Source organism: Gossypium hirsutum, chromosome D11, assembly GCF_007990345.1.
Source record: "Gossypium hirsutum isolate 1008001.06 chromosome D11, Gossypium_hirsutum_v2.1, whole genome shotgun sequence".
Lineage (NCBI taxonomy): Eukaryota > Viridiplantae > Streptophyta > Magnoliopsida > Malvales > Malvaceae > Gossypium > Gossypium hirsutum.
Genome location: NC_053447.1, coordinates 20665759 through 20676414, shown reverse-complemented (window position 1 = coordinate 20676414; position 10656 = coordinate 20665759). Strand labels below are relative to the sequence as shown.

The following is a 10656-nucleotide window of genomic DNA, read 5'->3' as shown; positions in this document are numbered from 1 at the left end:
TTGTGAGTTAAATCAAGTTGACTTGTTACGCCAACTCAATTAATAATATTATTAAGATATACAACTGAAAGAGATAATAAATTGTACATATTAAAATAAATATATATAAAATATATCAAAATGAAATTTTAGTTGAGTGATAAATTTTTAATAATGCAATTAACGTAGGTTTAAATATTATATTACTTATATTTTTATTGATTTTTAAAAAATAAAAAGACTAAAATATTCTTAAACAATAGAAAAAAATATTTTAATTATAAAAAGTATTTTTGTAATTTTCAGTTAAGAAGGTATATATACCAATTCAATAAAAACTTAAATAATAAAATAGATATAAATAATAATATTTTGATAATTTCCAATCTGAACAAAAAAAAAACTAAAATTACTCAATTCCTTTGACGCTGATATTATCTGCTTCAAACCAGAAAAGAAAAGAGAAGGAAAATCAGGGGGAAAATTAAGTTATGAAGAAATGAAGATAGTAACTTACAACGTAAATGGACTGAGGCAAAGAGTCTCACAGTTCGGTTCTCTCCTTAAATTACTCAATTCCTTTGATGCTGATATTATCTGCATCCAGGTCCCAAATTTTCTTTCCCCCTTTTTTTCTTCTTCTTTAAATTTAATATATGTTTACTACCTTAATTCTTTTTCCTAATTTTTTGGGGGGTTGAATTAGGAGACGAAATTGAGAAGACAAGAATTATCGGCGGATTTGGCAATAGCCGATGGCTATGAATCCTTCTTTTCCTGCACTCGTACCTCCGACAAAGGCCGAACTGGGTACTCCGGTAAGATGTTCGATTGTGTGCCTCAATGAGAAAAGAAGAAAAGAAAAGCTCCCCACTTTTTTATTTTTATTTTCAGGTGTGGCGACATTTTGTCGTGTTAAGTCGGCGTTCTCCAGTGTAGAAGCGGCGTTGCCGATTGCGGCGGAGGAAGGCTTCACGGGTCTCCTAGGTTGTTCTAGAAAAGACGAAGCAGCTTCAGCAGTAGCTGAAGGGCTTGTGGAGTTTTCAAGAGAGGAGCTTCTCAAAGTTGATAGTGAGGGGCGGTGCATTATCACAGATCATGGTCATTTCGGTTAGTTTAACATGATATTATTAATTGGGCTAGTTCTTTGTAAGATGGTACGATTGTCTCAATCTTTTCTTAATGTATTTGTTAGTTCTTTTCAATTTGTATGGACCCCGAGCAGGGGACGGTGATTCTGAGAGAATACAGTTCAAGCTCAACTTTTTCAAGATATTAGAGGTGATGAAATTTGTTTAGTGAGAACTTCTGTTTGAGAGATGTGAAATTGGTGCAATGGGGATTGACACTGGTTGTCTTTGATGTAGAAAAGATGGGAGTCTCTGTTGTGTCGAGGAAGGAGGATTTTTGTTGTTGGTGACCTCAACATTGCTCCTTCTGCTATTGATCGTTGTGAAGCTGGACCAGATTTTGAGAAGAATGAGTAAGCGTCTGACCTATTTTTGTAACTTGTCTGAGTCTGACATTGTTTACAACTCTATGGATTGTATATATTATGGGATGAAACTGGCTTTCTTTCAAAGTACTTAGCTCAGTTGCAATCCATTGTAGGTTTAGAACATGGTTTAGATCAATGCTAGTGGAATCTGGAGGCCATTTCTTTGATGTTTTCAGGGCAAAAAATCCAAACAGGTTTTAACTTTCTTCTTATGACATTGAATTCATTGTATTAAATTGATATTCCTCTTATAACATTATTAGAAGTTCTGCTTTTTCATCATTATTAACAGGTAAGGTAAGCATTTATTCTGTTGTTATGAAGGCTTTTATTGTTTTATGGTTTTGGTTATTTACTTGTTTTTCCATCTTTAACTTATTTGCAGAAGAGAAGCATTTACATGCTGGCCTTCAAATACTGGTGCTGAGCAATTCAATTATGGGACAAGAATTGATCATATTCTATGTGCTGGGCCTTGCTTACATGAGGAGCACGATGTAGAGGGACATAATTTGGTAACCTGCCATGTGAAGGAGTGTGCCATCTTGACAGAATACAAGCAGTGGAAGCCTGGAAGTGCAACAAGGTAAAGATTAGATCTAACCTTGTAGTTTTCTCTTTTCAAATTACTTGGTGGTCATCTTAATGATCGAAGGTCTAAGTTTTGATTGTAATGGTCACTGAAGTATCATGTTACTCTAAATCAAATCCGACAATATTCTAAATATTTAGGTAATTCTGTTAGCATGTTTTTGTCTATTTTGCCTCATGCAGGTGGAAAGGAGGGTGGAACATTAAGTTAGAAGGTTCGGACCATGCACCTGTTTATACGTGCTTAAGGGAAATCCCTGATGTCTCAGAACATAGCACTCCATCCTTAGCTGCTAGATATCTGCCAATGGTTCATAGTCTGCAGCAAACTCTTGGTACGAGATTCAGTTCCCATGTTTGGACATTACTTTCATTTAAAATTTAGTGTATATGTATTAGAGAATTATTTCTGCAGCAATGTAATATTTCAAATATTGTTCTTCTTTTTTTCTTGTACAGTGTCAGTTTTAATGAGAAGGCAAGCTACTAAGCAAGTCAAATCCGATGTAGTATCAAGTTCATTTCCTGATGAATGTATCATCTCAGGAGGTTGCAGTCATGTAAAAAGGTCTATAGCTAATTGTGATGTTAATGGAACCGATATATCCTGCCGTTCTTTGGACCAGGACTCCCGAAACCCCATCCTAAAAGTTGTTGGTCATTCTGAAGATTTCAAAGAGGAGGCAGCTTGTAGCACTACCATTGTATTCAACGAGGAGTACGCCAGGCCATTGCCTAACAAACGAACCAGGAAAAGAGCTAGAAAGAGTCAACAGCTCTCCTTGAGATCATTTTTCCAGAAAAGTCAAAACCTAGATGATGGCATCGAGAATTCTACAAATGATATTTCAACTAGCCAGACTGGTGTCCTAAACTCTAACAATCAGTCCCAGGAAGCTCCTGTGATGGATGATCATAGATGCGGTACCATGCAGAATGATACAAATGGAATTTCATCCTCACAGGGTCAAGAAGAACCAGATCGTCCATGTAGTCCAACGCAAAACAACACAAATGGGAATGCATCCTCACAGGGTCAAGAAGAACAAGATGGTAGTCGTTATTTGGAGAAACAGAAGAAGAGTGATGCATTATTGGAGTGGCGAAGGATCCAACAACTCATGCAAAACAGCATACCTCTTTGCAAGGGCCATAGAGAACCTTGTGTTTCTCGAGTAGTGAAGAAACCAGGTCCTAATTTTGGTCATAGGTTCTATGTGTGCGCTCGAGCTGAGGTATGCGTGTTTTGTCAATTCATTAACCAGTCTGCTCTTCAAGTGCAGTTTACTGATTACATTAGGAAAGGTTTCGGATTTATGAAATAATTCAAGTTGTTCTTTTGGCATCTTACAGGGTCCTTCTTCCAACCCTGAAGCAAATTGTGGTTACTTCAGATGGGCTTCTACGAAGTCACGGCCAAAATGATGGTGATCCTTCATCTCAAAGTTTGATGGGAGGATATGCACATGTCCTTCCCTCTTGACCTGCTCCTCAATGCTGGCATACCGCCCATGTTGTAAATTATTGATCAATTTCAGCCTCTTCCATGCTAGGGAGCGAACTCTTTCTTTCATCCTGGTCATGTACTGAGGATGTTGTATGTCAGCTCATCTTAATTAGTCAAATGGATCAAATTTTCAGTGGTTTAACACTGCATTTGTCAATGATATCAACATTACCACCACCATAAGGTCAACTTCCTGTAATCTGTTTCTTCTTTGTTGGTTGAATAGTGTATTTACATGAATCAAAGAGAATCATTTTTCATCAATAAAGTATCTTATATGAATCAAAGAGGACAATTTTTCTTCATCAATCAAAAGGCCTTGAGTAGATGGAATGCACTACACTGACTATTCACTCCAAATAAAACCACCAATGGAGTGTTCAGATATCAGTCCGGGGTACAATCCCTGTAAAAAAAACGCACACAAGCATACGTCACTCGTAGACAAACCGAGTTGGATTTCTTAACTTGGACAGCGAAAGAAAACATCAACCAACGGGGACTTCATTGGTTAGAATGAGAAATCGAATGGCCGCGTATTATTCCTATTCGGGTAATTTTCCTTAAATGATCAAATGAGCTGTTTCCAGGAAAACCTAAGTGGTGACAGTTTCTAACGCATACAAGCATCCCCCTTCCATGCTCATCACTTGTCAATACTCGTATAATATCTATTGCAGGATTTTACTTTTTCTCCAAGGCTAAGCAAACTGTCATTACAATTTAGGTAAATGGCGAGATCACTTCCATGTTCCTTATTTATTTGAATCGATACTCCTCACACTTTCAAACACCCCAAATGGATCCTGCCAAAGGCTTGAGTCTCAACAGTCACAGGCTTATACTCACAGACCATAACTCACCTCACAATGACCAACACTTGAATGTATTAGTCGACCGCATTTGGTCTACAGTCATGGTTGCAGTGATAAGTCTTGGTATAACTTTTTTCTTAATCTACAAATGCATTTTCCGATCACCAAACCACTCTTCCGATGAGAACAAAACCGAGCCAAAACCATCTGTCGACAGCGAGCTTGACCAGATTCCAGTCCTTGTATACGGAGAATCAATGATGCCCTCATCGGAGCCTAGTTGTTCCGACACTATTTCGGAGCTTGAAACCTGCGCTATATGCTTGGAAGAGTACGTGCATGGAGAGAGGGTGAGGGTGTTGCCGAGGTGTAAGCACATGTTCCACAAGGACTGTATTGAAGAATGGCTTGAGGTTCCATCTTTGCATTGTTCCATTTGCAGGGATAAGGTTCTGGAGCATTGCCTACAATCGGCAAGGTCTAATAATTGCAGGAACCAAAGGCATAGTATTAGTAATCACTTTCCATTGTTGGGTTTCTATGGTGGTATACGTAATACATTTGTCTAATTTTCCTTTTGTTCTTTATTTTTTCCCTTTTATTTAGTCCTACTCTTGAGAACGTTATGAAGTAAAGGTTCCTACATTTGATGACGGGCCTTGACCCCTTGTTAAATGGAGCAATACCAATTTTGATTCCTCTCAATTATGAGTAATTCAATTTAAACCCTTTTAAAATAAATTTGTATATAATTTTATTTCAATCCCCCACCCAACACTAAATTTGCTTAAATGCACTTAGCTGACCCTAAAGTATTGTTGGACAGCTTATGATATAGGGTTTTGTGGAGGTGAGTAGTGGGAAGCGGAAGTTGCCAAATGGGGGTACCAAATTGAGTAAAATGAGGTTGGCTTGAAAGGGGACGGCCAAAGGCAACTTGGATATTCCTGTAATCTTATGAAAATATTACTAGTAATTAATTAAAGAAATCCACTCATCACAATATAGTATGCGACTCTTGGTTGCTCTTACAGCTTATACCTAAGAACTGCATTTTTTTATTACTCACTCTTCACTAACTATTTTCCACGTCAAAAAATAAAATAGTCATTTACTTAAAAATCAGTGTTAATGTATTTTTTTGAAGCTTTCAGTTTTATATATTTACTTCACTAATTTCACTTAAATACTTTGTCATCAAAATCACCTAAAAATTATATAATATTTTTAAAATATAAAAATAATCTTTCTTTTAACATCTAGGTGATCTAAATTCATAAACCATATTAACAAAAAAACCTATCAAATTTCGAGAAGCATGGGACAAGCGATATAAGAATGTTCTCCTTGTTGTCGGAGAGGGGGTTTCAACTTTTACATACAAGTATACATGACCTTAGGCAATGGAATATTATCATCTGACATATATACCATGAAACAAATCCTATAATAGAGCATATGGTTCTAGGATTTACGGTTTAAGGAATAAATTATTGAGTGAAAGATTAGTTTAAAGAGAAATGCTTGTATTTATAGTGTTGTGAGTTAGGGTAGCAAGTCTTTCTTGTACCCAATAAAAAAATTACATTAACTAAAAACTTAAAGCAAAGGTTGAAATTTAGTTTTGAGGATGTAACCTAATACCTATGTCTATAGCATAGAGTTATAAAATGAGCAAAAATGAAAGGTAGTATAAGATAGCGGATAGGGTAACGAATTCTAAAATTCCACAATTAAATCAAATATAGTTTTCAAATTTTGGAATAGTAATAATTATTATGCCAAATTGTGGAGTGTGCTTCACATTTCGGATGAAATAGAGTCAATGTCGTAACAAGAAAGAGCCGACATCAGGACGACATGACAACAACGTCTCGACGAGAAGAATCACCAAGTTCTGATGACGCGAAGAAGGATGTCCCGACGAGGCAATATGCCACGTCTTGACGTGTTCCCTACTAAACCGAGTTTCTTCTCCTAATTAAAATCTGTTATCTTTTCCTAGTCTAACTCTGATTATTTTAAAGATGTTTTAATCATATTCCCACACGAATTTCAACTTATAAATAAGGCTTTTAGCAAACCTAGAGAGATTGATTCAACAATATAATTAAGAGAGAGTTTTGTGGGAATTTAAGGAGAATTTTGTAGTTTTTGGGGGTTTGGGTTTGTTTGTTTCTTCATCTTGTACTTCTCTTTGGTTCTTGCCGTTTTAGTGAAGCTTTCTTTGTCTGTGGTTTTTTATCCTTTTTGAAGGGATTTTTTCACGTAAATATTTGTATCCATTTTTTTATTTTTCGTTCTTATTCGTTGCATAATTTGGATTTACCTCAACATAGTTTATAAAGCAAACTTATAGTCCAATCACTTGAGACTAAGGACCCCTTTGGATGGACATTTACTTCTAGTACGGTGCATTTAGTTTTTTTTTTGTCCTATGCTACAGAATTTAATCTCATCGCCACTGTTGTTTTTACATTAACTGCAAGTAAATGTACCGCCCATCCAAAAAGAACCTAAAATAAATTAGCAGTCTACGATTAGGAAAATTGTGGGAAAGATGGGTTAATGAATAGTCTCCAAGTATAAATATTCAAACACAATATATTTTTCTTGTCATATTTTACATTTTTAACCTTAGCTTAAGCTGTTTTTGCTACGACATACTTAAAAGGCAATTTAAAACATAAGCTCCAACGTTCTCTATCTCACACACATTAGAAGTCAATCTATGTATGTGGAAGAGTTATGTTGGACCTCATTCCACCACTAAAAACACATCAATAATAATAATAATAGAAGGGATATCGAAATGGCTTCCATGACTAAACTGATAACGACAAGAAGGAAATGGGGAGCACGTTTTGCGACTTTTTTCACATTTTATTACTTGTGGGACAAAGGGGTGAATCTCAAGTAAATCTACAAGTATAAGAGACGATGGAAGTGGCCTGTGGGGACATTACACAAAGTGCTTATCACTTGTATTTACCATCATCCCATTCCGCTCGAATTAAAAATGATTTATGGGGTGTAAATTTATAAATAGGTCAATAATATTGACATTTTTACTCATCTTTTTAATTTTAAATTTAAATTTATATTGATTATTCTTTATATGATATTTAATTATTTTAAAATATATATGTTATTTTATGTTATTATACTGGATATATTGATGCAATAGGTAAAAAAAGCAATACCACTCCTTTTGATCCCAACCAAGAGTATGCATATTTAATATGCAAAGTGGGGGTGGGGTTAGCTACAAAAATACCCAAGATAGAAGTGACCCCACATTTAATCGGTGGATGTACATTAAAAAAGACAAAATATCTCATTCCTTTTTATGAACAAATACAAAACATAATGATGGAAAGAAGAAGGAGATTACATGCAAGTCCTTTTGGTTATGCCATTAATTCTTGTCCACCACCTGCCATCTATTAACCTAATCTTTGTATTTGCCCATAATATATCCCTTTTAATTACTTCTTTTTTTAATTAACTACAAATCATTCTTGTGTCAAGCTATTTATATACAGTTAAAGATAATGAAAAGGCACAAATTTACCGATGAAAATTTTCTTTTTTTTTTTAAATCACATTTAAAAATTATTATAATTATAAAAAAATTGTGACAATCACGTATTTAAAAATAATTACAATTATTAATTAAAAATAATAATTTATTTATATTATTTTTAATTCCTTTAACTATTTTCAAAAATTAATCTAAAGTAATTTAATATATTTTAATATTTCAAACTGATTTTTTAAATATATAAAAAAAATTAAAAATAATAATTTATTTATATTATTTTTAATTCCTTTAACTATTTTCAAAAATTAATCTAAAGTAATTTAATATATTTTAATATTTCAAACTAATTTTTTAAATATATAAAAAGAAGTTAAAAAAGACTTTGACAAAATTTTAATCTTTTTTTCATTGCTAATTTACTAAATGTACAATTATGGCCCCAATCTTCATTGTTCTTGGGTTTTAAAAATGTTTTTCTATCACATAACTAATGAAAAACACTTATTAGTTTTGAAGGTTAAAATTGTGGTGGAAAAGTGTTGTTCTGTCCAAATGTAAAAGTTGGGATTTCGGTATTTTTGGCTTTTAAGTTTGGAAGTAAAAATGATCAAAATAATCTTATTTATATTAACAGTTTAATATATATTATATAAATTTATATTTTAAGTATCATTAATTTTACAAATAGTTTATATTAAAATATTAAAATATCATATAACTTAATTAATTTTTAGTCTTCCATTATCATGTTCGATAAGTTCAACCACAATTTGTTGACAGGTACAAAAAAAACTCTAAAAATTAACCATCCACATCTTTCATAACACCTTTTTACCATACTTTTCAAAAACAATTTTTCTAAAACAACTTTTTAACTGCAACATCAATAAAGAAGTAGCCTTAAGCAGATGACTCTTGCATTTTATTTAAGTTATAATGAATAAGATAATTTTCTTTTTGCCTTTAAATTTCACTTGAGTTTTTAATACGAATTTTATTATGTGTGAACTTTATTCGATATTTTTATTTAAATTTAAAAATTTAAATTAATGGCGTTTTATATGGGTTAATTCTATAATAATTATTTAGATGTTTATTTTTAAAAAAATATATGTTTAAAGTTATGAATGTAATTTTTAAAAGAAATCCTTAAATAAAAAGAAATGGGCACATTGCAGGGTCAACTTGCTCACTCAGTCGCAACTCGCAACCAAAAGTAAATGTCGGATAAGCTTTGCCATAATTCGCTATTAGCAAATTAACCATAGTTAAGGAGAAGTAAAAAAAAAGCACCTTCCGTTGTTCTTTTTCTCCCTATATATTATCACCTATACCTCCCCATCGGTTTCTCGAAACAAAGGTATTCCATAATCCAAAAGCGCGTACCATGCTCTCTTCCCTTCCCATCTCAAATTCTATCTCCCTTTCCTCAATTTCTCCTCCGTCAGCTTCCCGTATCCGATTCCGACCACCTCTCGCCGCCGCATCCACCGCCTATTTTACTTCAAAACAACAAAAAGCTTCGCCCAGCGGTTACCTTAGCCGTCCAGGAATGGCAGCGTGCACTTCGTTGTACGAGGTGCTAGGGATTTCTGTCGGCGCTTCGAACCAGGAAATCAAGGCGGCGTACCGCCGATTGGCAAGGGTTTGCCACCCCGATGTGGTGACAATCGATCGGAAAGACTCATCGGCCGACGAATTCATGAAGATCCATGCGGCCTACAGTACCTTATCGGATCCCGATAAACGAGCCGTATATGATAGTAAGCTTATCTGGAGATGCCAACGGCCGTTGACTTCGGCTTCTATGTTTTCTGGTTATACCGGGAGGAGTTGGGAGACCGATCAGTGTTGGTAAATTAGTTGACTCACTCCATCTGCCTACCGAGTTGGAGGTTGAACTCATCAACGTTTCTTATAAATCTGTACAGTTAGATTATATCCCAGCAAAAAAAAAAAAACTGATTGACTAACGAAAAAGAAAGGAAAAAGCAAAGAGTGGTGGGCCGTGGGTTTTGGTGGAGAAATCAGAGGCGTTGATAGTGGTACGTAAGAGCTCTGCTCTTTTTTTGCCCTGTGCCCGGCATCTACAAAAGATGGACCCTTCCATTGTACTTTCAGTACTATTTCACGGTGATTAAAATCATAAATACAAAATAAAAATGACAAATAACTTGTTGTTAAGCTGAATTTATATTATTAGCTGTGATATTGTGCGGTGAAGTTTCTATTCCGAGTTGACAAATGGAAAGGAAAATTTTATCCAAATCAACTTTTTTCCTCTCATCATTTTTCTTTTTGTATCTCAAGAAACAAAATTTGCTGAATTAATATTCTTATACCAGTTGATTAAGATAAAATATTTTAAATTCTGGATCAAATGCTTTTGATTCCATAGGGCTATATGCCCACTTATTTTAACATTCATGGGTGTATTATTTTTATTGTTAACAATTTTAAAAGTGGTTTATTAAAGATAATATTTATAAAATTTTAAATTAATAACTCCCAACAAAAATAAAATTTTAATTTAATTCTTTTAAAATAAAAAAAATATAAATTATTAAAATAATAAAATTCTGACTTTCTAATAAAGAAAATGCTAATTTAGGTGGTTTTGTTAAAGGAAAATGGAGGGAAGTTTAAATAAAAATAAGATTAGTTTTAGATTTGATTAACTAGACTGGATAAACTTGTGCGGTGTAGGTATATATTGAGGGTG

The 10656-nt window shown here is 33.9% G+C and overlaps 3 protein-coding genes across 4 annotated transcripts; all 3 read left to right on the top strand.

Moving 5' to 3' along the window:
• Positions 1–353: 353 nt before the first annotated feature.
• Positions 354–3752, top strand: LOC107912813 (DNA-(apurinic or apyrimidinic site) endonuclease 2). 2 transcript variants are annotated; one of them, XM_016841152.2, is made up of 10 exons: positions 354–586; positions 686–797; positions 874–1089; positions 1175–1260; positions 1347–1462; positions 1591–1671; positions 1863–2063; positions 2252–2403; positions 2528–3303; positions 3422–3752. In XM_016841152.2, the coding sequence occupies exons 1-10, from the start codon at positions 479–481 to the stop codon at positions 3491–3493; spliced, it is 1920 nt and encodes a 639-aa protein (XP_016696641.1). In that variant the 5' UTR covers positions 354–478; the 3' UTR covers positions 3494–3752. The 2 variants fall into 2 exon arrangements, with proteins under 2 accessions (XP_016696641.1, XP_016696642.1); XM_016841153.2 differs by having other exon boundaries at positions 371–586; positions 1205–1260.
• A 622-nt stretch (positions 3753–4374) lies between these two features.
• Positions 4375–4959, top strand: LOC121223158 (RING-H2 finger protein ATL39). The gene has a single exon (XM_041104244.1). It carries the CDS (start codon positions 4375–4377, stop codon positions 4957–4959), a length of 585 nt encoding a protein of 194 aa, XP_040960178.1.
• A 4153-nt stretch (positions 4960–9112) lies between these two features.
• Positions 9113–10118, top strand: LOC107912815 (chaperone protein dnaJ 11, chloroplastic). Its single transcript, XM_016841154.2, has one exon. It carries the CDS (start codon positions 9322–9324, stop codon positions 9790–9792), a length of 471 nt encoding a protein of 156 aa, XP_016696643.1. The 5' UTR covers positions 9113–9321; the 3' UTR covers positions 9793–10118.
• The last annotated feature ends 538 nt before the right edge of the window (positions 10119–10656 follow it).

Bases quoted from the DNA above. Each gene is read 5' to 3' on its own strand.
- LOC121223158 (XM_041104244.1), top strand. From the start codon at position 4,375: ATGGATCCTGCCAAAGGCTTGAGTCTCAACAGTCACAGGCTTATACTC.
- LOC107912815 (XM_016841154.2), top strand. From the start codon at position 9,322: ATGCTCTCTTCCCTTCCCATCTCAAATTCTATCTCCCTTTCCTCAATT.
- LOC107912813 (XM_016841152.2), top strand. From the start codon at position 479: ATGAAGATAGTAACTTACAACGTAAATGGACTGAGGCAAAGAGTCTCA. The intron at 798-873 runs GTAAGATGTTCG...TTTTATTTTCAG, and splicing joins AGGCCGAACTGGGTACTCCG to GTGTGGCGACATTTTGTCGT. The intron at 2,404-2,527 runs GTACGAGATTCA...TTTCTTGTACAG, and splicing joins TAGTCTGCAGCAAACTCTTG to TGTCAGTTTTAATGAGAAGG.